This window comes from Ambystoma mexicanum, chromosome 1p, assembly GCF_040938575.1.
Source record: "Ambystoma mexicanum isolate Mex_15411 chromosome 1p, UKY_AmexF1_1, whole genome shotgun sequence".
Taxonomy (NCBI): Eukaryota; Metazoa; Chordata; class Amphibia; order Caudata; family Ambystomatidae; genus Ambystoma; species Ambystoma mexicanum.
Window position 1 is genome coordinate 1,388,121,169 of NC_090921.1, and position 15,392 is coordinate 1,388,136,560.

Below are 15,392 nucleotides of genomic sequence, written 5' to 3' on the forward strand. Positions count from 1 at the left end.
TGTACGCTACTTAACCCTCTGGAGTCTACCACTGTTTTAAATGCCCCCCTTTGCTTTGCTTTGGACGACCCATGTCTGTTTCCAGACATTGCCATTAGTATAGAAGGTTGAGGGACAGTACTCTCCTCTATATCTTTTTAGTAGGCGATACACCACACGCCACCCAGGGACAGGCACCCCCGCTAGGATCAGGGTGTTCTTCCTTAGGGTCAGGTATGCCGAGTCGGGTGGTCCTCCCCCCTTTTTTCATGGATGTTGAGTGTGAGCACTCTAATTGATTCAGTTATTTTGCAATCTTTTGATGCACTTCGAATACCTACCTTCCTAAAAAACCGCTTTTGTTGTGTTACCAGATGTTACCTTGTTAATGGTTTAAGGATGAATACTGTGCACCAAGCACCTTAGCTGAATAAGCTTCCCTGTTGTTTTCTAGACCTGATCTTTTGGAAGCAGAGATCATGACAGCACCCTGGTTAAATAAACGGTCACATACCATTCTTGTTTGACCAGCTTGACAGTCTTGTTTTTATAACACAGAAATGTGTGCAGTTAGAACCTTGGTATAAAATCATTACATAAAATCAAGGGTCATACATGAGAAAGTCAGTTCACATTTGGTAAATAAATAAGTGCATCTCATAGCTTGAGTCACCTGGTAGCAAATTAATTAATCTCTGGTAAATGAATAATTAAATGCCAACAATTAGAGCACAGGTAAACCGGTCAGTTCACATTTGGTACATAAAGAAGTGCATCTCATAGCTTGAGTGACCTGGGAGCAAATTAATTCACCTCTGGTAAATTAATAATTAACTTTTCTTCAATACAGGTTATGGCAGAGTCCTGGCCACTATGGCCGCAAACACTTACCCTGGTCCTCTGTGAACATTTGCACACCAAACTTTCCCTTGAAGGGGGGAAAGTAGACACTACCCACAATGGTTGGACCACCAAAACTGCCAGACGTGCGTCTGCCTCTGAAGAGACACCGGGGGGGATTTAGGGAATGTGTCTGTGACCACTCCTGCTCATTTTTCTCTGACTAGTGGGTTTCTCTATTTTTAATATCTTCTTATTCTATTTTGTAATCCTTTTTATTTATCTGACTAACATATCTCATAGGTCTCTACGCCCTCACTTTTGACAAGAATAGCACACTTTACCAAGGACATCTGTGCCACGCAGGCGTAGAGTATTATGCCTCACAGTTTGTAAATATACGTTTCTCCCCCTCACTTTGACAGGAATTTCACACTTTACCAAGTACGTCTGTGCGACGCAGATGAAGAGTAGTCTGCCACACAGTTTGTAAAGTAAATATACATTTTTTCCCTCCTACCTCAAAGCCAGTACCCGTGGCTTAGCATGAGAACACCGCAGCTCTGTTTTAGCAAAACAGTGCTGGCAGTGCGGAATACACTGCTGGACCTTACTCTCCTGACTTCGGGCAGACACACACTCTCGATCCAGGGTTGGGGAGAGCCACGAGCTAGCCGAAGCAAGGACTGCCTCAGGGGACAACCCTCAGCGCACAGAGAGCCTCGCTGCCCTCTCTGGTTCTACAGGAGCTTCTCCGCTATCAACATCCACCCTGCCCACCAGGTGTGGAACTGTGGGGGCCTTCTGATAGGGCTAGAGGTCAAAACACCTCAGCCACACACTCGCTCCTCCTCTTGCTGGACCATACCAAGTCCCCTGGGACTTCTCGCCTGGAACACGCTACGGAAAACAGGAGAGCGGCTTTTTAAACAAAACACAAACCCAGGGCCCATTTACACAGCAAACTCACATGAAATGCAGGTTTACATAAGGAAGTGACATCCTGTAGAACATCTGCAAAAACAGAAAACGTGGACAAAACCTTCAGAGATTTTGGAGGAAAGAAGACTTGTGGGAAACTCTTTCCCACTTGTACACAACGTGCACAGCACTAACACGGGAAAGGAAACTGTACTTTGAGAAATATTTGGTAAAATACAGAGTCATGTCTCCAGAAGTATGGTGGCGCCATCTGCTGAATGGGGCACAAACTAGCCTAATAATAGCAGTGGTGACAATTTTGAAGAATTGTCTGGACGCTAGACTTCAGTAAGAATCACTCCGAAGCCAGGACGCTGATCCTTGCCTAAAAGCCAGAGTCCTTGGCCTAATGGCACTTGAAAAACGTAATAAATTGGATTTTGGATGTTTTGCTAAAAGTTTAAGTTTTAAACTAAATGTGCAAATAAATAAAAAATAAATTGAAAGTATCCTTCAACCTCATTCGTCATCCCATCTTTCTAGACCTGCTTGGCTCCAAGTTTAGAAGGTCCAGGTGGCTAAGAAAGACCTTGCACTGCAGCTAAGCCCTTTCCTGATAGTCCTGGGCACTTCCGGTTACACTCAAGTTTAGTTCCTATGACTTGGATTCAGAGACCTGCCACAAAATGTACCGAAGTGACCATTAAGTCCACAGACAATGGCCTTGAGGGCAAGAATCTGCCTGGCGGACAAGCTTGCACCATCCACATTTGCTATGCCACCATCTGGGACACCAGTTTGTTCCCCATTTATCCCCACATGTCATCTTTCTTTGCACCTGTTCTTCCCCTTATCTGCTGTCCCCCACCGATTACTCTGCTTTCCCTTTGTCCAGGACGGCTTCCTTGCTTCTTCCTCTCCCATGATCCTCGCCTCTATGTGCCCCTGCTCTCCATCGTCCCCTTGTCAACACTCCTTTGATCGGCTCTCTTTTTGAACTCCCTTTTTCCTTTGTCTTGTTTTTACCCAAAATGTGAGCGTGTTAACAAACACTATTTTTATGGGAAGAGAAGGGCCCTAATCACATTACTGGCTCTCTTAGTGGCCTGTATGTGCCTGTTAATGGCCCACCACCCTCAGTAATCCCCTTGCGTGGCATATTTAAGTGTCAGGTATTTTCCAGCCAGTAATGCCCGCTGTGGCAGCCATTATCGCTTACATGTGATAAATGCTTTATTGATTGGTAACGCTCAGCCAACAGTGTATTTAACTCAACGCGCGAGCCTCCCTTTTTATCACCAAATCTCAATGCTTGCTTCAGCCACAGTGTCAAACAGCCTTCCAGTGAGGAACACCAGTAATAGGGGACACACCCAACCATAACTAGCAACTTGTGTAGTAAGCCAACATATGACATTCGCAGCACCTCTGTTCAGGGATACCACAGCAGGCACCAGCAAATCGAACAGATCTGTCTTTGCAAATGTAGCAGTAAACACCCCTCTATCTTTGCAAAGACATCCTCATTTGCTTTACAAGTTCTTGTTCTATAATGGTCTCGATGACAGGCACAGACTAAGCTAATAACGTGTGCTGGTGACTGACCCACAGGCTGCAATTCTTAAGGATGACTGCCCTACATGTTCATATTTCAATAATGGATTCTGCAAGTAGAGTCACGCCTGCACTACTTATAAACGAACCAGATGTTTACAGAGACTGTGTGCCAGATCTGCTGGTGAACCTTTACTAAGCTTGTTACTAAGTTTGTACTACATGTGATTGCATCTCATGAAATGTGCTGGGTCAGCCACTGCAATTTCCATTACTGCAGACAGTGCTAAGCAGAGCATCAGCATTATAATGTTGCTGTACACCGAAGAATAGCATTGACGTTTGACTTTTTACACGTATGTGTGGTTTGAAAAGTGGGAATGACTGCACTGTCAGCCGAATTTGGTTGCAGGTGATAAAACAGACCTGAATGTTATGTAGCCCTAGAGGATAGAGGACCTTTTTGTCTATTACACAGACTTAAGTGCCCTCAACATGTAGAAACTAAACTTGTAAAATATCACCTCAGGATATGAACTCTTGCTGCTCTAGTATTATTATGAATATTATTATTATAAGGGTATTTATTAAGCTCAAACCTAGCTTCTGGAAGCAACGGGGCACTTTAGCTCATGATCGTGTTTCTGGCATGCACGGACAAAGGCAAGCACTTACATTTGCTAGTTAAAATGGTAAATGAAATTATTTGAGATTGTTCTATTACACAGTTTGTTAAATTATATTTGACATAGTTTGTTTGAATTGGTTTCTATAGGAACCAAATCCAGAATCTGTGTACAGTTCACAGTTGTTGCAAAGAATCCTATTTGTTTTGGATTATGTATCTTGGAATTTAAATGTATTAACAATTGGCTAATCTATGTTGGAATTGGAAATGAGGCTTTAATTTTTACTGCAGTATGTACTTTCCATAATGCATTTCTTCTAAATGCAACTCCCACAGTAATGTAATAAATCCATAAATGTCATTGCGTAAAAAGCTATGTTGGAATAATAAATGCTTTTAATTTGTTAGTTATGTTATATTGGGTATTTGTATCCAGCCTGCTGGCTGCAGCTTATTAGCGGTACAGTATTCGGTAGCCCTTTAGCTCACTAAGAAACATATGTACCTTTCTGGTTACTTTGGAAAAACTGTGCTGAAATGTGTTTGATTTTGACAGGGTTTTTTCAAATATTTTCTTACGGGGGAGGATCGCCCCACCTGTATCCCTAATGTCAAGTTCAGGCATGCTCGCTGCACTTGCTCGCTACATTGTATAATTAAATTAATTATGTCCAACCACTTTTTAAGCCCACTAGCTACCCACTGTCAGTTTGTCAGCCCAACAACCAGCCGCAAGCAACTGTATGGCTAATGTGGCAACTAGGTAGCTCTCTGGCTGCTGCTTAAATACAATTTCTCAATCCACAGCAAGTCTTTGGCTGTCCTGCCCAAAGGCTTTTCTTTGTTTTATATAACCTGTTTGAGGGGTCAGAGTGAGGAGACAGATACAAGGTTGTTTGGGTCTACAAATGGTTTTATTCAAATAATAAAAGGGGTGAGTAAATGATGACTTGCTCTAAAAGAGGGGTTTCCCTGCCTCAACAAAACAAACTAACAAGGCAGTCCTTGTCAAGATGTCAAAAATAATGTTCAGCGTCCTGTGTCCAAACCCTATTCTGATCCTCGCACTCTCAATGTTACCACAATCTATTATAAGGAGAAAATAAAGTGTCTTTTGCTTCATTCCTACAGCCCTGTGCTCTTCTCTAGTACACTGTTTTAATAAGTAAAACAAAGTCTAAAGTCTTCAAAATTAATGTTCCACAAATCCCAAAATGAGGCCTTAGTTGTATTGTTTACTGTTGGGGCTCTGACTCCCTTCTTCTAGTAGTTGGTACTAAAATGCAAAGGGGGACAATCCACATCCCATGGTCTTTCCCAAGATAATTATTTGTAAGCAATTGCTTTATCATGGTTCTCCCTGATCTTTGGTAGGCCTTGCCTTCTTTTCGGCCAAGTATTACCAAATTTGATCCACAGGACTACTGGAACGATGAAGAGTTGGTATTTTTAATCTTCTCACAGAAGCACATTAACTTGTCGCACCATTTATACTTCTGTGATAACATGGGTTTCTTCTCCTACCCACTTTACCATTCACGTCCCATTTATGATATAATCTTTAAGCCCCCACTTGGTTCGGGTGTTATTTTCAGTATGGAAGTGTTATGAGTAACAAATCATCTTCTTACCCGTTCCTTTGTCACCACTTTAGGAAGTAGGTATTCTCCGCGCTCCTTGTATGTTCTCTCTGCTGACTCTGTGATTACCGGTGCCACTGTGATAGAGGCTTGTTCAGCTGTCGTCCCGCTTCCCTCTGTCGGTGGCAATCCAGCCCAAAGAGATCTTCATTAGGTTTCTGCTCTGACACCTGCTTTGGCACAGTACCTTAGTTTGTCTCATGTTTCTTGCAGCAGCAAGGTTTCAGCTTAAGCAGCGTCTCATTAAACACTGGCTTTGACACACGCTTATGTTGTATTACAGTGAGGCTGCACAGCTCTCTGCAGAATCACGTTCCAAATGGGGTGTATGCATACCCCCACTCAGTTACACCATCTGTTTGTCTTTCTTGTGCCTTATGAAGACGGAGGCATGTCCTTTGAAGGCAACAGAGATGCTAGGACCCAGATGGAGCGAGTGAAATCGAAACTGGCCACAGCTATCTCCCAGGCAAAAATCATCATGCATAAATATGGCACATTTTCTATCAAATCGGCATGGTACTTTTGGAACATGAGAACAGTACCATGCCTTTTGTATGGGCTTGAAATTCTATTAATTAAGAGAAGTCTTCAATTTGACAAATGGGAGGCCAACTATTGGAAGCAAATATTAAATCTTCCACAATGTATTCCAGGTGCCTGGGCCAGATACGAGCTGGAACTAGTTTCCCTCCAGGCGCTCTATCATTGGGGCCTATGTTCATTGTTTAGAAAGTGTCTTATGTCTACAGACCAAACTGTTATCCTACAAACTTTGTCCAATTATGTGTTCTTTGTTAAACATGCCTTTGTGACTGCTTGGTCGAGCAAAGTCTATCAAATTCTGGCTGATACAAATGTGTCGATTGATTGGTTACTTACTAATCCTGACAAAGCTACAATTAAGATCTATGAGGTCGATTGGATCAAGACAAGAGAATCATGCCTACAATATCGAGATGGTGATGCTTGTAGATTCCCTCCTAAAAAAGTACGAACTCTTCCTCCATATTTGGTGAGAACACCTTCGGTGAAATATCGTACTGGGTTATTGCGCTTACGCTTTAACCTGTGGCTCACAAAGGATGTTCAGGTTAGACGAAAGTTGCTTTTGTCCCGTCATAACTATTGTCGTTTTTGCTTGGAATCTGAGACACAGGAAACTTTGTTGCATTTGGTAACAGAATGTATACCCTTGAGGAGTCTCAGGGAGACACATTTTGCTCGCCACTGCAAATACTTGGGCGGACTGGAACTCGTACAATGTTGGCCTTTGATTCTTTCTTCTTCACATATGTCGATCCAAATTGCCACTATTAATTTACTGACAAATCTGAATTTAGAAGTTTTAACAAATTGATTGAAAGCTGTTATCACTATGAGATGTTTAATCCTATGTTCACATGGATGATTTACATATGAATTTAACAGCACATGGCTGATGTATATGAAATATTATCAAATTGTTTTACTTTGTTTTATATTTGCAACATTTATGTATACATTTTGAAAGGTTGATTTATTTCAGTTAAATCAAAGAATTGTTTTTAAAAAAATTCTGGGGCGGCACCACTGACTGAAGCCCTGGTTTCTGCCGTCTCTTGGGCTCCCGTAGCAGTCTCCCGCCAGTCTTAATAGTTGTCAACTAGATTGCAACTCCTTGTACTGCACTCCGCTGCACTTCTTAATTTGTTTGCTGCTTTCATTCGGGGAACGACTCCATGTGCAAAACTTCTCTGAAACGTGTCATTTCTCTTTTTGTCCCGCGTACAAGAGTACATCCACGCTTTTCAATCTTCTGTCAGAACCTCTAAAAGGATCTTCTATTTTCAACCACAATACAATGTTTCCTTCATTCCTTCTGCTTCCGTGTCTAAAACCACTGCCACTGCTACTACTAAAGCAACATAGTATTAGTCTGTCTTTGCTTTTTAGGCTCTGATTATTGTTGGGTAATGGAAAACAACTAGCACGTTGGATGCAGTTCTGTGCATCCTTGTGTAGCCTCCTTATCGCAGTTAGAAAATAGATATATTCCACAGTATTTTTATTTCTGTTCCTTACTAATAACATGCAGGGAGGATTTCTTGGGGGTTGTGAAGGGCAATTTCGTCATATTCGTCACACCTCCTTTGGAGTGGCAGTATAGCTACATGTTAGCACAGTACTTCCAAAAGAGTATGAGCAGTATAGTATGATATAGTATGATATAGTTCTGTGACGTCTAAACTTGCCATGGGCTCTAGCCCCAGATCGTTTACAAACCTAGCAACACCCTTTTCTTCTCCCAATACCTAGGTCTGCACATCCTCAATTCCCCACTGTGAAAAACCTGAGGGTATTCTCACTCCTAACCCCCTTGGATCCTCTGCACAGGTGGCCAGGGGGGAGGAGATGCGAGGGAGGATCACCTGGGTGGAGGGTCCTTGGGGACCGGGAGTGGGGTGCCCATGGGCGAGACATGATATCCCCCTTCCCTATTGACGACAAACCCAACCCTTTCCCAACCTTCATGGGCTGTTATAATCCAGTTCCCCTCATATCTCCACAAGTGACACTTGACAGTACTGGGCCATCATGCCTTACATTGGAGAGCCACAACCATGGCTTTCCCCCTCCCCCCATCAAGGGGAAGATTTGTGCTATGGAAGGAGTTATTTCCAGTCACTTACCAGCAAAATCAAGTGCGAAAAATACAAGTACCAGAATCCTCAGCGCTAACTAACTTGTCACACCTGAAACAGAAATGCAGACCCGCCTGAAAAAACAAAGAAACTCAGCCTCCCTGAAGATTGATGAAGTCATGAAAACGTGCGTTAGGAGGAGAAGCTAAAGACTGGCAACAGAGCGCCTGCCTTCACATCTTTAAATGAAATCTGTCTTGTGAAGCGGTTGGTCTCTCGTGCCAGAGAGAATGGATACTCAATGCACAATGTAAGCAAAGCTTTAATGACTATGTATGCAAGTGAGGGTGGCAAGGGTGTTCTATGCTATATGAGTAACAATGTAACGGTTGAGTGTTCAAGTACACGCAAAGAATCAATGCTGTACGTGTTAATTATAACTTGGAATGATAGTGAATATATCGATTTAGTATGTACACTATATTGAACAGTTTGTACTTAATTTTTTTTATTCTCGATTTTACAGTTACATTGTACCGATGTGTGTCATTGGGTGATGCTTCCTGCAGACGGCTTTTTCAACAGAAATTGGACAATACAAGTGAACAATGCATCAGTAATGACCATAATGTGGGACGATGGCCAGACACCAATCTGTCCTTTCGCTGTTGCAGTAACAAGGAGCAACATGGCAGCCTATAGATTATGAAAACATGTAGATGTGAAAGTGTTGCATTTCGAACTGAAACCACTCCGTCCTTCTCAATAACCTATCCCAATGTACATCGATCGAAAGAAACTTTCCGCAAACAATACAAAGGGTGTGATTAATCGATCCCTGAAGGTAATTGGCATTATAAGATGTTTTTGTGGGCATAATCTCCTCTTTTCATCAATTTGTCAAAAATAAAAGTACTTGCTACCATTTCGATTATCGCTGTTTTCTTTGAAATATATGTTTTATAACATTTTTTTTGTGTTCCGTGTTCTGACATGGGCGATGACAGGGTACGTTTGGCTACGCTGCCTATCACCTTCATTAAAATAGTTGGAGCATATATTTATGACAAGTGTTGTCAGCTTGAGGGGCAGGTGATATGATTTAGTGCCGCAAGGCATAGCTCTCAACTCACCCGCTTTTGGCGGGTGTCACCTGCCTTGTAAACAGGTGAGTCACCCGCCAAGCCTCGTGCACGCCCATTCATTTCAATGGGCCTCTCACCCGACAAACACAAAATCGGGTGATTTCACCCGCCTTTGCATCGAAAAAGGTTGAGAGCTATGGCAAGGGCACTTGAATTTAGGGCAATAGAATAATGGATAACATTTCCATAAGGTGGCGGTGCCCAGGCATGCATTTTCGCATGTCTCAAAGTGAGGAAAACTAGGTGCACAGGAAAATTTTTTAAGATGCATCAATGTATGATGCCCAATCGATTGGGATAACATTTCTGAGCTACTACCCGTTTAATTATATTGCCGAGTGCTGCGAGAAATGAAACCATATACTACTTTAAGAAATGTTTGCTTGGCGAAAATATGTATTGTATTATTCAAACCCTTACAACATTGGATTGCAACAGAGCATCTGTTTGATATCGAGTCGACACTTTTTTTTCCCGCCTGTCCAGTCAAAGCGTCGTGTCCGCCACTTCCGGTGCATTAAAACACGTCTAAGATTGTTGAAACCAGAAAACAGGACATCATACAACAACGGCTCCCACTGCAAGTACGGCTAGTAAAAGCCTCGCTCGTCCAATGGAAGGAAGCGGTATCCTGTTGGGGGTTAGCATTCAAGCTAGAATCACAGCCCTAGACAATTGTGGCGCGTTTCCTGTGGGGAATCGAGATGAGCGCGTGGAAAGGGGCGGAGTTAGAAGCACATGCAAAGGGGCGGGGCCTCAGGGTGAGTGGAGAGGGGCGGAGCTCCAGTGCGCACGGAAGGCCGGAGCTCGGGTTTGTTTGTCTGTGGCTCTCTAGGTAATAAAGAGAAGATGGCCACGAAATCGTGTCCCGAGTGCGAGCAACAGGTGAGGGCGCGACGTGGGGACGTGTATGTCAGGTACTGTTGGGCGGCAGTCGAAAACGGTGGTTGTTCAAACAAAGCAGCCTCCGGGGGATGCTTCACGACGTTCTTAGGAAGTCCCCTCCCATGGCCAAAGCATTTGCCACACTATGTCTACGAACTCTCCGGCTGCTTGCGTACAGCTCTAAAAGCATCGTTTACTCGTGATCTAACGCCCTTTGGCACAGATGTCTGGGACTCCGTTTCCGCAACTGTCCGCAGCGACCAGCCCATGCTCCTTTTGGCACCTCTGCCAATGCAATTCTACCCACAGACGACATGGCTACCCCTGTAACAGTCCTATGCCTATGCAGTTGGGTAGCTAACTGCTGCCACTCCCTGCTACCCTGCAAACGGATGGCCCCAGAGATCGAGTGATACAGTGGCGCAGATATCTACGTATCCGCACTGGAACATCTGCTTAAGCACCGCATTCGTCCCACCGCTGACCCTGCTCCCCACGTGTAGTCCAATCCTGCCCACAGACAGCCATCAAATTACAATAGTAGTGCCCAAATCATGTTAAAGGTTATTTGGTGGTGGTATGTTTTGTGTTCTCTAGTGGTATCTCGCACACTGGCAGGTTTTTACAATTTCTCGTGTCAGTTGGTGACAAACACACCAACCATATGCATTCTACTATTTCCAGGCTCTGCATGCTGCGTGGATTTTTTTTTATTTTATTGTTTAATGCCGCATCTCATGTTGTGCCAGTATAGGTGTATTGTGTGCATTTGTTTCCAGGATGTGTAAGGGCGGGGAGGGGGCATAACTGTATGTTAGGTTGCACGAAGACGCTTACATGGTGGATTCATGGAAGATTGGGATTCCTTGTTCGACGAGTGACACCTGCCTGTGTGGTTCGCACCAGTCGTGACAAATTCCCAAGTGACTGAACAATACTGTGGATTGATGTAGACCCTAGACTGCAGTAGTACGATGATGAATAATTACGGGTGACTTTAGAAAATATACTCATTGTTTAATATATGGTTTTAATTGTGCCTTGAAAAAGCCAAAGTAAGGGCAAACGTATACGTGCCTCCTAGCAGAGTTTGTTGGCACTACTGTACAAACATATAACTACTGAAATGCCTATTTGACCACTTTTTTAGAATTGCTAATAAACCAATGACACTCTCACTTTTGAAGGGTACTAATAACAAAAAAAATATCAAGCCAGGCACAAAGGCGTGCATATAATCCACACAACTGATTTGAAAAATATGCTTTGTAACCCGAGGTGGTACAAAGGGAAGACCTCGACAATACAAAACGTGAGCAAAGAGCAAACCTTGTGTGGTTGATTATCCAAATCGACACATCTACAAAATAAAGTGCCATTTTTATTTGCGGCTATCATATGGTTCTTGCGCCACCTATAAACCTAAACTATTGCAATTGAGTATGGATAGGGAGACATGGCATATGAAGAGGGACACACAGCATGTAGGTTTTTAATTTGCCCAGCAAATGACTGCCCATGGTCATACTAATCACTATGGCCATTGCCACCTTGTTCCTGCCCGCCCAAAACATCTCATCGTGGGAACTCTTTGAGCTCACTTACCATCAAACATTGCACTCATAAGTGCCTGCCAGCTTTTTTTCCCTCAAGCACTCTGCTGAGAGTTAATGACTTAATCGGAGCTATAAACCTGCTACCAGTGTAAAAAGTTGGTCTTAATCACCTCTGCCTTCAGCCACTCGATTTATGAGCACTATGCGTGTCCTTCACACGTCCTGCTAAAAATTAGCATTGGCAAAGCCAATATCTTTGGCTTCTTTATAACCCCAAACAGCTTTATACATGAATCTGTAGCTTGGATCTTGCAATGCTACATAGTTGAAGGTGGATAAAAAAAAAAAAATGTCGATCAGGCTTACACGTCTGTCCAGCCTCCCATATGCTTACTATCTCGCATATATGTATATTGGACTTCATTGTTTACTAGTTGGCATATGTGCTCCTAAACCATAATTCAACTATCTGGCTTTGTCTGGGGAGTGGGCACTACTTTAAATGGGGTTTTAATTCATTTTATACAAGCAAAGTTTCAGGATGTTAAGAGCTGCTCAGTTTTTGCTTTGGAGTAAAATAAAAATGTGGGGATGCCCGCCATAACCAATTAATATTTGACATGATCTGAGGGGTTTTGTTTAGCCCTATAAATACTTATAAAGACTTGAAACAAGACTGTGTTAGCACCACTACTTAATCTTTTTATCGCAGACCTGGGGAAAGCATTGGTCGCTGCTAGATCACACCCCCCCCCATTTGACTTTTTATCAAAGTTAATTGGCTTTTATATGCAGATTATTTGGTGCTGTGTGACCAGACCCCCTTTGGCCTCCAGCGCCAAATCGACACACTAGTGCATTCTACTTCATCCAATGGGCAGGAGATAAATATTAAAAAAACAAAAAGGTAATGATTGTAAGACCGGGTGGGAGGGGTAAAGCATTTTAAGTGGGCCCTTTTTAGATAAAGTTTTAGGTACGGTTCTCAACTTTGTATATTTGGGTTTTAATATTTATGAAACTGACAGACTGCAGCTTCATTATCTACAACTGGGGGGGGGGTGGGCGGGGAAAGCTTAATATCTTGATTTATCCAGCAAAAAGTAAGATATTGTTTAGTTCAATTTCAGCTAGTCCCCTGTTGCAATTGTATCGAATGAAAGTTATGCCAATAAGGGCAGACACGCTGCTATTGTGGAAGGAGGTGAATCGGACTGTCACAAGTCTGGGCAGAGAGCACAGGGTAGAGGCTATCTCTCACGGTATGCACGTAGATTAGGGGAGATTCCAGAGGCAATGCTAGGATATAACAGAAAAAGGGTACACACCAAGCTGTTGTGGTATTCACAGGAACTACAGGAGCAGAAGCAGGCTGTAAACAAAGAGACAGAGAAAAAGCCAAGACAAGCAAGTACACTGGGCAACACAGATTGATCAGAAATAATGGTGTACTGGAATATAAGGGGTCTCCAGGGATTAAGGAAAGCCCTTGGGATAGGTACCAGCAGATTACAACAGTCATAAGCAGTGGGCGGGAGCGGTGCTCCTATACTTCTTTAAAATAAGTTTTACCGTTCCTATACTTTTATTTTAAAAAGAAACTGTTCTGGAACGGTTTCGTTTTAAAATACGTGTAGGAAGAAGTTGAAACTTGCACTTTCAGTGCACTGCACTGGACATGCCCTTAAACAGCAAGTGCATGGTTTTGGGGTTTGTATTGTGCATGGGAGGGGGTGTGGCAATGGGGTTTGTGGGGAGCGGTGCAGGCCAGTAGGGAACATAGCTCCACTACTTCTTTTCGTACACTTCGACCACTGTATAGCAGTGTTCTGATTTAGGCGTGCCGAGGAAACTGTTGTACTCAGTGCAAGGGTAAAACTGAAGACCATATACCGAGGCAGGTACGACTTCAACAGTCTAGGCGAAGGCAACAGAAGTCTTTCCCTTATCTGATCTGAACAGAGACCAACCCAGGGTCACACTGTAAAACGGATTCAAGTGGAGGCGCCACAGTGGACCAAGATGTAATACAAGTAGAAAGCAGCGTTGCAAGACATTACCAGGTAGAGGATAGGATACAGACACTAGAACGAAGGACTGAAGTCGGGAAATAGCGTAGGCGAGGAACAAACAGGAAAACTTCAACAGACTGAGTTTGAACAAGGAAGGGAGGAAAGCAAGACAGAAAGATATCAGAAGCTAGAACAGGCAGGTTGCAAGGTAAGGAGCCCAGAGGAGCAGGGCAGAAGGCAGCAGCAGACTGGAGAGGGAGCTGCAAGCATCAGCAGCAACAGGATTCAAAGGCCAAAAGAATATTTCCAGGACAGGTCAAAAACTGGTAACGGGAGCACAAGAACAAACTCCCAGTGGAAGCAGTTGACGGACGACTGCTTTCTGTTCAAAGTGAACTTATAAAGATCCTCCCAGCCAGCAGGTTGGAGCTGATTGCAGACTCTGGCAGCTGTGTTCAATTAAGCCCAGCCCTGGCTTCAGTAGCTTGCAGCAGTGGTTTCTAATTAAGGGCTCTCCAGGTCTCTGCAGCCTAGCCTGCAGTAGCCTGGAACAGGTGAATGCAATCGGGTCCTCTGCAGCTCTTAGTAGCTTGCTGCAAACAAATGTATTTAGTATGTCTCCTCCAGCCCGCTAACTTTTGAACAGCATACATGTCCCAGAATGCATCTGCTGGTTTAACCCAAAAGCCGGAATGGAACATGCAATTAGGTTGGTTCAAAACTGCAGTAGTAAAACAAGTAAATAAATGCAGAGGCAGTTGGCAGGTTTTAACTTTGCAAGTGAGTCTCTGAATGTGTGCATGTATCGGTGCTGGGTGGCAGATGAGTAGGGGCATAACACGGACAAGCTTAGAGGGGATCTTTTGGAAAACATGTTTTTTATTATTTTTTTAATTTTTTTTTTTTTAATCTTCCATTAGGTTCCCCATATGCACCAGTCTGATATGAGCTGGGTGTTTCATCCATGTGGTCCTAGGTCTGCACGGAAAGTTTGTGCTTTTTTACAGGGAGATTTTAATGGCAGAGAAACCATCTCTGCTAGGGCAGTTATATATATAGCTATAAAAAGAAAAAATGCGTATCGATTGAATGAATGTGGCGAGGCATGTAACAGTTTATTAGAGCTGGAGACAACCATGTAAACCAAAAGACTGTCCCTAGATAGTGAGGAAATGATTCATTGAAGCAGATTGGATCTTTACAATTGAGATTTGTAAAACTTATGTGCACCAATATTGCGTGATCCTAGAGGTGAAATCACTTTGTGTTCCCGAGGTATCTGTCTCTGCTCCCGGACAGTAAATGGAGGAAATACTTTTTACGAATTAGATGAAACCTGTTCAACACCGATGAAATACTGGGAGCTAGGCAGAATATCTCGAGGGTAAATAGAATATGCAGATTTTGTAAATGTACGCAAATTGAGACCTTCCAACACAAGTGAGTATTAAACCACGTGGGATTTTTAAAAAATCCATTTTAAAAGTCTTAGAAGACTGAAATGGTATGACCTTTTTATGGATTGTGTGTAGGGTTGTTGGCATTGTACTCACTTGTAATTTTATTGTAACTTAATGCCTTTTTTCTTTTATTGCTGTGGTACACCTT

At 43.1% G+C, this 15,392-nt stretch overlaps 1 protein-coding gene across 1 annotated transcript in view; it reads left to right on the forward strand.

Annotated features, from left to right (window-relative positions):
- The first annotated feature begins 10,086 nt into the window (after window positions 1-10,086).
- Window positions 10,087-15,392, forward strand: part of C1PH16orf87 (chromosome 1p C16orf87 homolog) — a 203,619-nt gene continuing 198,313 nt past the window's right edge. The window contains exon 1 of the mRNA XM_069607063.1: window positions 10,087-10,216. Coding sequence (XP_069463164.1) covers window positions 10,181-10,216 — 36 coding nt within the window. The 5' untranslated portion in view covers window positions 10,087-10,180. The remainder of the gene's footprint in view (window positions 10,217-15,392) is intronic.